A 15,035-nucleotide genomic window follows, 5' to 3' on the forward strand; every position below is an offset into this window, starting at 1 on the left:
TTTGAAATGAATAGCAGAATAGTAAGTTTCAGTGTTGCTAAAGCAGTTAAAAAGGTTTCTCTAATAACCAATTAGCATCAAAAATGAAGGATACACTAAGGGAGTTTACCACTAGGACATGAAGGAACTGTTGCTAGAAATGTAGCTTTTCAGCCTTATGTGAATAATAATTTATTAATAAGTAATTTCAAGCAGTAATAGTCATTAGCAACACTAGTAAGGCCTTGGCTATATTTTTAAATTAATGTCATCACATCTTGATAAAAAGTTATTAATTTCTGTCAAAAACATAGGTGACTCAAACATTTTGATCGGATGCTGGGAAAAATATTGCTTTAGATTGGAGGGGGTGTTAGCTAAGTGTAAGGGAGTGAATACCCAGGTCTCTCATGAGCTGATAAACATGGCCACATAATTTGAAAAGGGACAGGAATGTGATTTGCTAGCTAAAGAGCTTACAACAAGTCTCATTGAACATTTCACTGATATAAGGTTTAATATTGAACAAAAATACTTTTTAAAAGTACTGGAGGTGGGGATGCAGTAGTGAGTGGTAACTGTCTTTTATCAGGTAGTAGCAGAGATTGTACTAGGTGACAGTGATAGGTGAGTGGTAGTAGGACAACTTAAAAAGATTCAGCCTGCACTTGAACTTTGTGTTTTGTATGGCCTAAGCAAAGCAGCTTACAAGTAGTCTTTGTTTTCTCAGCTATACAAGTAAGGCCACTCAGAGTGCTCAAGAATTACTTTGAGCATGAAAAGACTAGAAAATAATAGATAATAGGGATGAATTTAAAACTATAGCCAAGGCATAGCTGGTATATATCATAGCTATTACAACAACAACAATACTTTCTTTTTTTGCACAGCCCAAAATCACATAAGGAGTGCTGCAATAGGCTTTACCGGACCCTGTTTTTTGACAGCCCCCCAGCCTTGATGCCCTAAAAAGACAAGAAAAACCTCCTAAAAAAAATGGAAGAAATCTTAGGAAAGGCAATTCAGAGACAGACCACTTTCCAGGTAGGTTAGGTGTTTAATAAGTGTCAAATTACTATTATTGCTTGAAATGACTGATTTTTAATTTATAAGTCACAAATGATTGCATAACCCCCATTTACAGCAGATACAAAAGATGTAAATTTCTATCAAAATACGAGGGTCAGTCAAAACGTTTCCACATTTATTTTTAAATATTTTTATTAAGAATTTCAAAAACAAATGACAACACTTTTCTACATAGTCACCTTCATTTGTGAATCAATTTTCCCAGTGTCTTACCAATTTTTTAATTTCCAATTACCACTCCTCCCACCTTCACTGTTTCCAAAGAAAATATAAAAGTGTGGAAACCTTTTGAATGTCAGACGTATATAAAGTTATTTCTCAATATATACACCACCAGTGAAACCCAGAAATGTTCCTGTTTTTGATAACAGTATTATTTATTTATGTGCTTTTGTAAATACCTATATGTTTTAATGTGTTGTTTGTATATTATTGCATAATATATATCTGAACTCCTTTTTATATCATGTGGAAGAATACAGTATATGCTCAATTTGTACTGTATTTATGTGGATACCATTAACAGCAGACTTCAAGATAACATGCAGTGAATAACAACAACCACAACAACATTTATTTATACAGCATATTTTCAACTCTTTGCCACTTTCGCAGACTATTGCAAACCTCATGTTTGTAATCTTGGGGTTAGTTTTAACAATAAACTCTCTTTTGAGAAACAGATAAATTTTGTTGTCAAGATTTGCTTTTTCCAGCTTTGTGTTTTAGCCCAAGTTAAGCCTTTTTTATCTCCTTGGGATATTGAGAAAGTTACTCATGCTTTTATCTTTTCTCGACTTGATAACTGCAACTTGTTGTATTCTAGGATCAGCAAATTCCTGATACACAGTTTGCAGTTGGTCCAGAACACAGCTGTCCATTTTCTAGTCAGGGCAAGAAAGTTTGATTCTATATATCCAATCTTAGTCTTTTTACACTGGCTGCCTGTTAGTTTCAGAACTGATTTAAAAATTTTGCTGCTGGTTTCTAAGTCAATACATGGGTATGCTCCCACCTATGTATCTGAATTGTTGTGTTATACACCAGCCATCCAGAGAGCTTAGATCTATCAGTCAGTTGTCTGTTGTTGTCCCTCATATTAAGAGCAAAACTAAGGAGAACAGGGCTTTGCTCTATTAGGTTTTACCTAATTACATTAAGGAGTCACCCTCAATTGAACTGTTTAAAACTAGATTGAAGATGTATTTCTATTCTCTACCTTTCTATGACCTTCAGTGATACTGATGGCTCCTTCTTCTTAGGCATTTTTTGTTCCAATTTACTGCTGGTTTGTATTGTTTTATTGCATTTTATTCTGTTTATTTTATTTATGTTTATTGTAAATTTTATTGTAAAGCACTTTGGCTACAGTTTCACTGATGTAGTTTTAAATGCACTGTATAAATAAATTCATAAAACTGACATTGACCATGGGCCGGACAGCTCTTTGCTCTAGTGGTGTGTGATACAGAGCCAACATTTAATCAACTTAAATACTACGTGTCACACTTAAATGCCTAAATGTCCAACTTAAATGCTAAATTCCACGCTTAAATGGCTAAAGGTTGCATCTAAAAGCTAAACATACAACTAAACGGTTACATAGTACACTTAAATGAAGAATATTGAACTTAAATGGCTTGATGTCACACTTAAATGGTTAAATATTTTTTTAAATGCTAAATTGTGCACTTAAGTGGATATTTCATTTGAGCATTTAGCATTTAAGTGTGAGATATTAACCATTTAAGATGGACCTTTAACCATTTAGATGTGACATTTACCATTACGTCTGAAAGTTGGGTGAGCATAGGGAGAAGAGTGAGAGAGAGCAGCACTGAAAAGAGAAGTAAAAACAGATTCTGGCTTGTTTTAACACTTGGTTTTATTACGTCACTAGCAAAATACCCGCGATTCGCAGCGACTAAAGACTTAACGTACACATCTCTATATTTTCATTCTCGCTTTTCTGGCTTACTTTCTGGTGTACAATTCTGATTCTTGTCTCATGTTTCTGGCTAGGCTAAAGATTGGTTTGTCTCTTTGGTTTTGGCCCCATTGTGAATTCTGTTTTGTTCTCGTTTCATCTTCTGATCCTGAAATAAAAATCACTCTACTTCGACAGAACACTCAGAGCTCTGATTTTCAGAAAGGTGAAATGAACACCCACTTATGGTGGCCTCTAATTCTTTAAAGTAGCCTTCCCTAAGGGGCAATGCCTTAATGGAGGAAAATGAAGTGAATTCAGTCTCCCTCCAGCTAGTGTCCCTGTGCACTTGAGTAAAAAGGAAGATTAAGTTAACAGCAATGCTGCCTCTCGACTTGGAGTGGATTGTTTACCTCTTTCCATCCCAGAATAGTTCTTATTTGCTTTTGACAACTGCCAAGAAAGAAGAATGATTTCTTAACTGTAAGTCTGATACTAGAATTATATTTATGTTTTCCAAAAACAATATGAATGTTTATCACTTTTTCAAGTTCAGAAAATCCTTTTAGCACAATTTCAATTTTAATTTTTATTATTTGTAAGTTTAACTCTAAACTCACTTTATATAATAGAGCAATTAGACAATTAAAAAATTAAATAAAAAAAAAACTTACCAGAAAATGACAATCAAAGCTATTATAATGGCTACAAACAAAATGACGCCGATAGTAATACCCGCAATAGCTCCTGCTGACAGATCTCTGTCTCTCTTTGCTGTAAATAAGAAAACAGGCTTATCACTAAAGAAGAGACTGGTAACAAAAAAAATGCAAACACCTTATAAAAATCAATAAACTAGTTGAATAAGTATCAATCACCTGTTCTGAAATATTAATTCCTAACCGTAGTTCACCAAGTCTTTTCTCAAAATAAATTTAATGTGAGAACAAAAAGTTTATTTCTGTTACTAACAATGATCTGGATTTTTGATCATAATTATTATATTTATGCTATTATTAGGGATTCAAAAATAATTACATGTATTCTAAATTTTGTAATCTTTAAATTCATTGCATTTATTAAACTAATATTGAAATCAAGATAAAAAATATATTAGAATTTGATTGATAATTTTTAAAGGTACACTGGTTAGAATAAAGCTAGGAAATTATTTACTTCATTATATCAATACATCAAGAAGAAATTCTGATGTACAATAAAAAAAGTGTCAAAATAAATTAATAGACAAGACCACTCTAAATTAAGCTGTTCAAACTTCAAAATATAAAACATTTAAAGAATTTTTATTAACTAAGTAGTACTGTCAGCATACCCTGTGATTAGATTACTTTGTCAACACTACCCAGCATAATCATCAGGTTTACTTTAATGCTTGTGTGCAACATCTTCTTACATACACTGTGAATACATGTTTATCAGTTTATTTAACTATTTTGATGTGTTGCAAAATCCTTATTAATAGCGCTGTGTTAACCTTTAAATATATTCACAGTAATTTACATTTAAAATTTTACTTATTTCAAAAAATGTTTTCATTTCACACTTTTAAAATACACTTTTTTTTATGATTAGCATTAACCCTTTCCTACTGAATAAATATCTTATACAATTGATGATCCTGGATCATCCAGCTGAGGCAGAACAATAAAAGTGCACCAGGAGTGTTGAAAGTGGACTGAATATATGGCCATATGTCATGCAGTGTATTTTTCGCAGGTTAGCAGTATCAGAGATACAAATAGTGATCTCTGGAGACCTATTATATACGAGCAGCAGTAATAATGATATTGTAATAATGATATTGATATGATATAGCAGTAGTAATGATATTGAAAAAACTTAACACTTGTGAAGAGATATGATGAGTGTTCTATGCTTTATTATGGAGTTTTGTAGACTATCTTTTGAACATAAAAACAGTATTATATGCAGCAATTTAGTTATTTGAAGAGTGAAAAAGTCTGTCTGCAAATCTGTCATGGGTGGTAACTTAACATATGACGAGGTACCTCCCTGACAAACAGTCAATGCAGCAGGTTAACTAAGGCATGTTAAAATCAAGTTATTTCATTACTAGAATCGTGTACTCTAACAGTGGTGTTATTAGATGTTCACTTGAATAATTTAATTCTCTTAGAATATATTTTTCCAAGCAAAACAACATGTTGAAATATGGGTTTTTTTTATTTCTAGAACATCTCTGTGCCTTTACTTTTGCATTATGTTTCCTGATCACAGTTATTATTTCATGGTGTCACAATATTATTCTGTTTTACATGTGTGCACCACCATGTTATGATTCTCCTTTACCAGCACGCTGCTCTCAGGTGCCAAGAAGCATGGTTTTGGATGGCACTGCATCTTACGGTATTAGCACAACCTCCTAAATACTGGCATGATGATATATTTGAATCATTGATTTGGATGCAAAACTCAAATGAATGTAGTGTTAATTTTTCCCTCAAATTGCAGGTTTACGATCTTTTGTTTTTTTTTTCTCCGACTGCTTTCTTTTTAGCAATTAGACTTTTTTGCAGTAGGCTTTGTTTTCTTGGTTGTGAGTTGTTCCTAGTTTTGATTATGTTTTATCTCTTGTGATCTCATTTATAAATCTTTGCATGGATTCTATTCTGAAAATATGCACATGCCAAAAAAGCAGGAAAATTAGTACAACAAAAAATAATCAGATTTTGAAAACCTGGCATACACACATTTCTTCACAATTTAACTAAATAAATCATCTTGTAAATCTGCATAAGTGAACACGTCTTAAACACCGCTAGGTTGCCACCCTTAAACAACCATACATGGACTATGCTAGTGAATCTAATGTATAGCTAATGTATAAATGCAATAGCGATGCTGCAGGGTGGTACAGCAACCTCCCACCTGACGCAACCAGCCGCTACCAAATGCATTTGAGGAGTCCTGTGGTCTGCTTGCCACTGAAATGCAGCCCCTCTGCAATCTGAGGGACTGGGGAACGCGAAAAGTGCCAGTGTCTTGGTGGGTAGCCATTGTCATCTGGCACATGTAATGGCATGGTTACTGTTACAATGCCTAGTAGAAAATATAAAACACTGAGGGCTCAGCCAGTTACCTTAACAACAAGCCAGCCATTATGTACAGCAAATTCAGTAAGTCGTCTGATCAACACTACTTAGACTCAAAATAAATGACTCATGGGTTGATCCAGGCAACCGAGCCATGACATTTGCCAGCATCATTTTGGTATCAAAGATGTGTTAATGAAATGTGACTGCTTATAGTTAATAAATAAAAGCAGCATCATTCTCACTACGTGCTCTTATTGCAATATGAGTATTGTCAAAACTTTATCGCATCCCCTGAAAGAAATTCCTGATGACACTCCTCTACCTTCAATTCTCTCTTAAAGGATACCAAAATAGCTTATACGTGCTATTTTTAAACAAAAAGACACTACTTTTAAGAGATTCTGCCATTTAAACAGGAAACAAGCAGTACAGCTACCTCAGCATTTGTAGTCTTTCTCTAACCATTCACCCCAGAGAGAGGGGTTTCCTCCATATCAGATCAGAACCACAATACACTGTTGGTACCACGTGGATGGTTTTGTTTTGATTTGCTTTTGTATTTATGTGCGAACTCACAAAAGTGAAGAGAAACATATCCTAATCCAAAAAAAACTAGCACCATGGGTATGGAATAAAATAATTATTTACAAAAATTAGTCACAAACATGCATTAGAGCTCAGAAGGCATTATTTAAAAAAAAAAAAAAAAGCCAACTCATTAGAGGACATATTCAATAAGTTTTAGGCTTTTATTTTCTGGTAGTGTTTCATGTCCCATTAATTCCAATGTAAAACGCTAGTAACAATAATAATAATAATAAACATTTATTTTTTTAATTTCTAAAAAACCCTGGATTTTGGAACACAATTTTATTTGGCAAATGCATATATTTGAAAAAAAAATTCTACTTCAAAAATACTGAATGTATCCTTTAAGACCTCCTTCTGCTCCAAAACCAACATCCTACTCTCCTAATCATTTTGTTCCATTATCCTCTTCCAAAATCTCATTCTCCACTGTAAACAACTCTGACATTTCTGCTCTTCCCTGTAACCACAGACACTCTACCTGCACATTGGACCACAGTCCTTTTCATCTTCTTTAGTCCAACACCCTTCCTTGTTCCCCCACATATCTTCTCGTTTCACTACCACACTGACCTCTGGTAAATTCCCTACTGATTTCAAAAAGTCTTATGTAATCCCCATTCTCAAGAAACCCTCACTCAACTCATTAGCCATTGAGAATTATTGTTCTGTCTCCCATATGGCATTCCTGTTCAAGACTCAAGAATGCATAATCCACAAATAACTATCTTCATTTCTCTCAGAAAGCAATTTACTAGATTTGCTTCAATTTGGATTCAGCAAGGGTCACTATATTGAGACTGCTTCAGTCACTAATGCCCTTAGATCTGCTTGAGCTACAACTCTCTCCTCTGACCTTTTTTTCAGATTTCAATACTATTAACCACTGTCAGCTTATCTCTTTCCTTGAGAAACTTGGAATTAGTGGTTCTGCTTCATATTTATTCAAGTCCTACCTCTCAGACAGATCTTTTTGGATCTCCTGGTCTGTTTGTCTGCTCCACAGAAGCTTTCTACAGTTGTGCCCCAAGGATCAGTGTGGGTCCACTTCTCTTTTCTCTCTACATTTATTCCTTAGGAAATGTCATTTCCTCTCCTGGCTTTTCACGCCACCTCTGTGCTGATGATACACATATCTTCCTCTCTTTCCCTTCTTATAATTCATGGATTTCAGGCCAGATTAGCAGCTGTCTCTCTGTCTTGTTCAAACATTTCACCCATGTATTTATAAAGGAAAGAAGAAATGCCAGAAGTAAAAATAAAACTCTAGTTTCTAGATTTTAAAATAGCAGAGTCTGATGTGCTTGAAGCCCCCAATATATTGAAGACTAGTAAAACTCCTGGATCTGATGGGATCTTACCAATTGTATTAAAAGAAATGAAACATATTGTCTCTAAACCCTTATTAGGCATATTTAAGCAGTCATTTATGAAAGGTGAAGTACAGGGGAGTAGGAAAGTTGCAAATGTGACCCCCATCTTCAAGAAGGTAGAAAAAATGAATCCTAGTAAATAAAGGCCAATAAATCTTATTTATGTGATATACAAAACTATGAAAACTATAATAAGAAATAAATGAGAAATGTACCTTAAGGAAAATAATCTACGAAATAACAGCCAGCATGGGTGTATTTATAAGAGGAAGATCCTGCCCATCTATCTTTTAGAATTTTTTGAGGAAGCCAAACAGAATAATTGACAAAAACATACAACATTATTTACTTGGACTTTCAAAAAGCATTCGATGCAATCAAACACCAAAGATTAATTCTGAAACTAGAAGCTGTAGGGATCAGAGGTAACCTACAAAACTAGATCTCGGTTAACAGGCAGGAGACACAGCGTACAGATATAAGGAGAATGCTCATTGTGGAGTGAGGTCATCAGAGGAGTCCCTCAGTGTTCTTTCCTTGGACCATGTCTCTTCACGATTTCTATTAATGACACTGATTCTGGTATATTTTGCAAAAATTGGAGGGATAGCAGAAACTGAAGAGACAGCAAAAATAATTCTAAAAACTTGGACAACCTTCAGAACTGGTCAAACACCTGGAAAATTTAGTTTAATGTAGAAAAGTGAAAAGTGCTACATGGACCATCAATTATAAAACAAGATGGGAGACACTGCCATACCTGTTATGAAACCTGTTAAAAAGATTTAGTAGTTTATGTTGGCAAAACATTATTATTGACAAAGCAATATACAGAAGCAGTTTAAAAAGCAAATAAATTATTAGTTTATATCATTTTATTCTTCTAATATACATCCGGGGTGCGGTGGGCTTGCAGTGGGCGCCATTGGGGAGAGGGGGAGGTCCTTTTTAAATTTTATATATGAAAATATCTCTTTTTCAATTTGTTATTGCTTTCCTAGTTTTTTTTAATGAAGGAATGTTATGCTTAAAACTACATAATGCACTAGTAGGACCACATCTGGAGTATTGTATGTGGCTCCGGGGCCTCATGTATAAATAGTGCTTACCGCACAAAAATGTTGCATACACCTGTTTCCACGCTCACGTCGAGATGTATAAAAACTAAACTTTGTGTATGGCTATGCACAAGTTCACAGTAGCCTCAGACCATGCATATACAGTATGTGTTTCGGCTCGGTTTTGCAAAAGGTTGGCACCCAGCGTCAAAGCAGTGTTACTGTTTCTGTGTGGTTTTGTTTTTAGATTTGCATCTATGATGCAGACTTTATCAAATACATCAAAATTAATTCCATATCATTTACAAATTTAAGGCACTTAACGGTGCACAGAATGGCTAAACTATTCCATCTACCATGGCTGCTTTAGCATTGTTAGAAGACATCGCAAATGGAAGAATTAGAAGAGAGTGTGTATTTAGTGATCGTACGGAGTTCTTGTCCCATGATGATGATTAGCTTCAAAGTCGATTTAGATTTCCAAGAGCTATCCTCTTGGATATGTGTGCTGAACTGGGGCCAGCATTAAAAAGGCAGACTTTGGGGGACTGTGCTCTACCTGGTCCCTTGCAATTTCTGTCTTCACTCGTGTTTTTAGTGACAGAAGCTTTTCAACATGAACTGGCTGATCAACTAAGTATTTCTCAGTCATCACCGAGTCACGCCATGCCAGCTGTAGGCGATGGTATTACCTACTTGTCATCAATATTTCCTTACACTGTGGCTAAATAGGCAAATGTCAAAGTACAATTCACAGCAATGTCCAGTTTTCTTAATGTAATCGGAGTGATCGACTGCCTGCACATTGCTATAAAAGGTGCCTTCAGAGAATGAATTAGCTTATGTAAATAGAAAGCATTTCCACTCTATTAATGTCAAAATTATTTGTGATGCAAAAATGTGTCTCCTTAATGTTGTGTCAAGATGGTCTGGCTCAACTCATGATTCATTTATTCTGAGAAATAGTAGTATTGGGAACAAACTTGAAAATGGTATTGTGTTTGATGGCTGGATTCTAAGTAAGATATCGCATGTAATATTACCCCTTTGATTAAAATTGTAAGTTATCTGTATGATGTAACCATATAACACCATTGCTTAGGGGACAGCAGGTACCCACTGAAGACGTGGCTTCTCACCCTGCTTGTTAACCCACTGACTGAGCTACGTTAAAATGCTGGTTATACGTGTCTAGCCAAAAATTGCAGCAATTCTCTGCTCAAATAGTGCGAGTCCCAGAATTCTGCCACCTCCTTCAGTGGTGTTGACACTCAAATAGTGGACTGCAAAGTAGCCTTTTGCAGTTGTTTTTTAACAAAGATTTGCATATTCAAATAAATTAAATTCTGGGAGGAGTTGGGATGGGCCTGTAGGCTTGTGCATGTGAATTAAAATACACATTGGTTGGGATTTATAAAGGGAAAGTGTACAGAACTTTGCTTACGCACATGCATATTTTTATTTTTATTCATACGCAATGTTTTAGTGTGAACTCAACGCAAGGCATCATACATGAGGTCCCTGGTTACCACGATACAAGAAAGACATAGCAGCACTCAAAATAGTCTCGAGCACAAGAGACTTCATTGGAAACTAATCCAGGTATTTATAAATCCTCAAAGGCACTGAGAAAGTAAACCCAGCAGAATTCATTCAGCTTAAGGGTGACTCATATACTCCAGGACATCAATGGAAATTATGGGGAAGTGCATTTGAGACTGAAGCCAGGAAGCATTTCTTATGCAAAGAGTTGCAGGAATCTGGAACAAACTACCAAGACACGTAGCTGAAGCAGAAACCTTGACGACCTTTAAGAAGATTCTGGATTAGATATTCTGACATCTTAGTTATTAGCTAAACAAGTACAACAACAACAACATTTATTTATATAGCACATTTTCATACAAAAAGTAGCTCAAAGTGCTTTCATCAAAGTAGGGCTTTGATGAACTGAATTGCCTTTTCTTTGCTAAATTTCTTATGTCTTTATTAGGACTGGCAATCTATTTAAAGTAAAAAAGACTAATTTATTGCATACATGTATATAATTAATTGTGATTAATTTCATTTAACATTAAAACATATAATTATAAAATTATACATGTATCATGAAGTAAATGCACACCAAATCATAAATTTAATGTACAGTAGAATCAACACAAAGGTATTTTTTTAAATATTAATGGCATAGTTTAAACATAAACAATGACCTTAAACCTGAACTTTTAACATAATACTACTTAGCAAGTACAACCCAAGTTTGAATGCCTTTCTAAAAGGCAAGTTGAAAAAAATGACAAGAAAATGAGGTTAACATTTCAATCATCAAATTGGCATAGCATATGCGAAATAGACGTGTCAAAATAAAAATTAAATGATAAAAATGACTGATGACTTTGAATGCAATGCTGAAGACTGATTTAATTGAAAGAATATGCATCTTTTAAATGAGCATACATTAAAACTTGTGCGAAAACCCTGTTAATACTATCCAGAATTGTTCATCATCATCAATGACTTGATAATAATTAACAGTGTAGTGCCCCGGGTCCTGACCTGAGAGAAACACAATCCTCAGTGATTGCTGTTTTGCAGACACATCTCTGAGCTGCTTTTTTTGCTGCTCCCCATCCTACCCCTTTGGAGAGTTTAGCACATTTAAGAGATTTAATGCTTTGTTGTTGATAGAATCGTGGTGTGCCTTGGGATTTATTGGGTTATACAAAGTGTGGCCACCACAGAAAAATGATGGGAAAATGCTGCTCTACGTTTTTGCTCCTGGCATGCTAAAAAAAACATCTCCGTAGCTGCTATCTTGCTTAAAAACTTACACTGTGCATTACTTAGATGGTTATCTTGCATTCTTTGCATAAATGAGTGTAGATCAGAGGTGTCATACTTCATGCCTGGAGGGTCATAGTTGCTGCAGGTTCATCATTCTAACCCTTTTCCTAATCAGTACCCAGTTTTCACTGCTAATTAACTCCTTCTCCTTTCATTTTACTAGCCCTGTTTTTAAGGATTCAGTCCTCTGAATTGATTCTTTTCTTCATTAAATGACAACCAAAAAGAAATGACATGTGAAACAAGCCAACAGATGACCAGCTTAACTGGGATTTCAAAGTCCAACCAATTTCACTCCAATCACTTTCTTAACGAGAAGCCAATCTTTCTATTAATTAAACCCATTATTTAATTTCATGGCTTGTTGCTGCTCTCATTCTTCCAAAACCGTTACTTTTTCTAAGAACACCTGTCAAGATTTTTTGGTGACATGAGCAGATTAATCTTATTGAGACCTTCACCTCTCTTTATTTTCAGATATTGTGCAATGGGCACAGGTGAGTTGCTCATGTGGCGGATTATTTTGTGTCTCATTATTGTTTGGCTGCTAATTAAGGAAAAAGAAACAACTAAGGGGCCAGAGTCAAGTTACTTAAAACTTAAGGCAAAAGAAGTTAATTAGCAGCAAAAACTGGGCACTAATTAAGAATATGGTTAGAATGAAAACCTGCAACCACTTTGGCCCTCCAGGACCAGAGCTTGACACCTGTGGTGTAGATACTGCGAACTTGAATCATGGGTAGGAATGAGCATTACATTTCTGTTTTGTAATTATAGGGTAGTCAGCACTGTAAGGTGTCTGGCAGATTGGTGAGGTACTAGAGACTTATTTTGGTTTTAGTGCCACTTAAAGATAACTTATTTAGCACTTACGTGATATGACATCGACTTGATCTTCTTACAGAAACATGAAATTAAAAAAAAAAAAAAGAGAATATATTTTTTACCTTCACAACTTTTCTCTTGTATTGCACCAGGACTTCCATAATTCTCCCCTTCCCACCCCCTTTCCTTCCACTCCCCTGCACCTACAGTATGTCATTATGTATTAATCAAAAAAATGAACACCAGTACTACTTATAAACATGTGTCATGTCATTGTAAACTGTGCAATATGAAATGTTAAATCTTTAAATGAAAATTTTATTTCATACATTTTTTAAAGGTATTATATAAATATGGTACTGGATGTGTATGTAATTCTTTATGTACACACTTATTTATGTTATTGTTTTGTAATGTTAAAAAAAAAAAAACACGAAATGCCACCCTGACCAAAGCACTGCCTGAGGTGATCACCTTGTTGCCAGCCCTAAAAGCAAAAATATTTTTTTAATGCAATCAACTATATGATCTCTTGCTCTTATTTTCTGTCATAATCTAGCCTATTTGTTCGCAATTTTTCTCTGTTTTTCATCTCTTTTTTATTTAAGAGATGATATCCTTAATATCATTTTACTTGCATGCAAGAACTAGCACTATTTTTCTGCTTCTCTTATATTTGTTTTTATCACCTTTCTTTGCAACTAGAATGAGAAGGAGTTCACCAAGAAACAACTGAATAGAGAAGGTAATGAGGAAAATACAACAAATGTAGATTGTGAGAAATCTGAAAAAGAACTTTAAACCATAACAGAACTGTATCAAGGACAAGAAAAGACAAAATGTTTATAATAACAACAAATTTGTGAGGCTCTATGAGGTTCTGAACAATCACAACAAATACAGAAACTGAATGAAAAACAGTTCATTTAATATTGCAAAACAAAAACACAATATATTTTAGTTTAATGAAAATTGAGTGAAGTGTGTCTCTCTGTGCACACTATCAGCTTCAGCTTCCTTATATTATATGTAACATCAGAGTGTATGTAGCACTGCTATGATATACAGATTATGTGCTGGATGGCAAAGAGCAAAGCATTTACAGAGAAAAGATTAATAAACATGATCACTTTGTACCTTTATCTCAGATTGCTTTCTTTTAGCATTCACACACACTTCCAGAAAATGGTTACTTGCTCAACAGATACAGCGATGTTTCTTAAAACTAGAAAGTGTCCTGTGTCTCTGTTCTACATTGCATTATAATATAAGCACATTGCAGTGGGATTTTCTCTTTCTATTTGAAGTGCATCTCAAGATTATTGAGCAAGTTTTATTATGTTCTTTGTTAGTTAAGGTCATACTGTGCTTGTAGACATGGTGACACATGTTCCTAACTGAGGCTGCATGTAGTTAACACCAATGGACAGGCTATTATCTTTAAACTTGTGAGTTTGATTGCAGCTGGTGTTGGAATATTAGCAGAAGTCATAGCTGTCTGATACAAGAAATAAGCTGTTTACTTTGAAACAACTGCAGTTGATGTTCTCTCTGTCTGCTCATCTTTATGTGCAAAAGTGTAAATCAGTTATTACAGATATGAAAAACAGCTGTGGAACATTTAACAATACCATCAAAGAAACAATCATAAGGCTACACGTAATGTGAATAAGATCACCTTCTCCAGACATTCTAGCTAGCAAAACAGAAAAGTAACACTTTGAAATAAAAAAATTATTTTAAACATGAATTTTTCTCAAACGTGAACCCACTAGGCACTGTGTCAGATTTGTGCTGGTACATTGTGGTGTCAGAAAAACATTTGTGGGACACCAAGGTCACCTTCATGTGAATATCTTGCAGTAAGACCTTTCAGCAGGAGTTGTGCTGTGGCACTGTTCTAAACAATACACTAAAAAACTTAAAAAAACTTTTATCTAAATATAAGAATGTTTATTCAAAATTCTGAAAAGCAAGAATATTTTCAAGTTTCCTTTTAGAGACTCAAATAAAACTGTCAAACAAACCAAAATGTAAGTGCTAATCTTAGAATTTTTAATGGCAACAGTAAATTTACATACAGTATGTGTGTTCTTCCCATGGCTCTGCTCAGGATTAAGCTGGCTCAGAAAATGTGTGTTTTCTTAATTTTAATAGAATATAAGGTTTACATAGCTACATAGAAGATTCTTTTTTATCCCCTAAAAGCTAAAATGCAATGGAATATCCTTTTTGCTCAGCTGCAGTATATTTCTAATGTAAAAACAGAATACTA

General features: G+C 34.6%; 1 protein-coding gene across 1 annotated transcript in view; it reads right to left on the reverse strand.

The window, feature by feature from the left end:
• Positions 1-3,649: 3,649 nt before the first annotated feature.
• LOC120541789 (carcinoembryonic antigen-related cell adhesion molecule 5-like) overlaps positions 3,650-15,035 on the reverse strand; it is a 68,163-nt gene continuing 56,777 nt past the window's right edge. Inside the window, exon 5 of the mRNA XM_039773720.1 lies at positions 3,650-3,769. Coding sequence (XP_039629654.1) covers positions 3,666-3,769 — 104 coding nt within the window. The 3' untranslated portion in view covers positions 3,650-3,665. The remainder of the gene's footprint in view (positions 3,770-15,035) is intronic.

This window comes from Polypterus senegalus, chromosome 12 (genome assembly GCF_016835505.1).
Source record: "Polypterus senegalus isolate Bchr_013 chromosome 12, ASM1683550v1, whole genome shotgun sequence".
In the NCBI taxonomy this organism is placed as follows: domain Eukaryota; kingdom Metazoa; phylum Chordata; class Cladistia; order Polypteriformes; family Polypteridae; genus Polypterus; species Polypterus senegalus.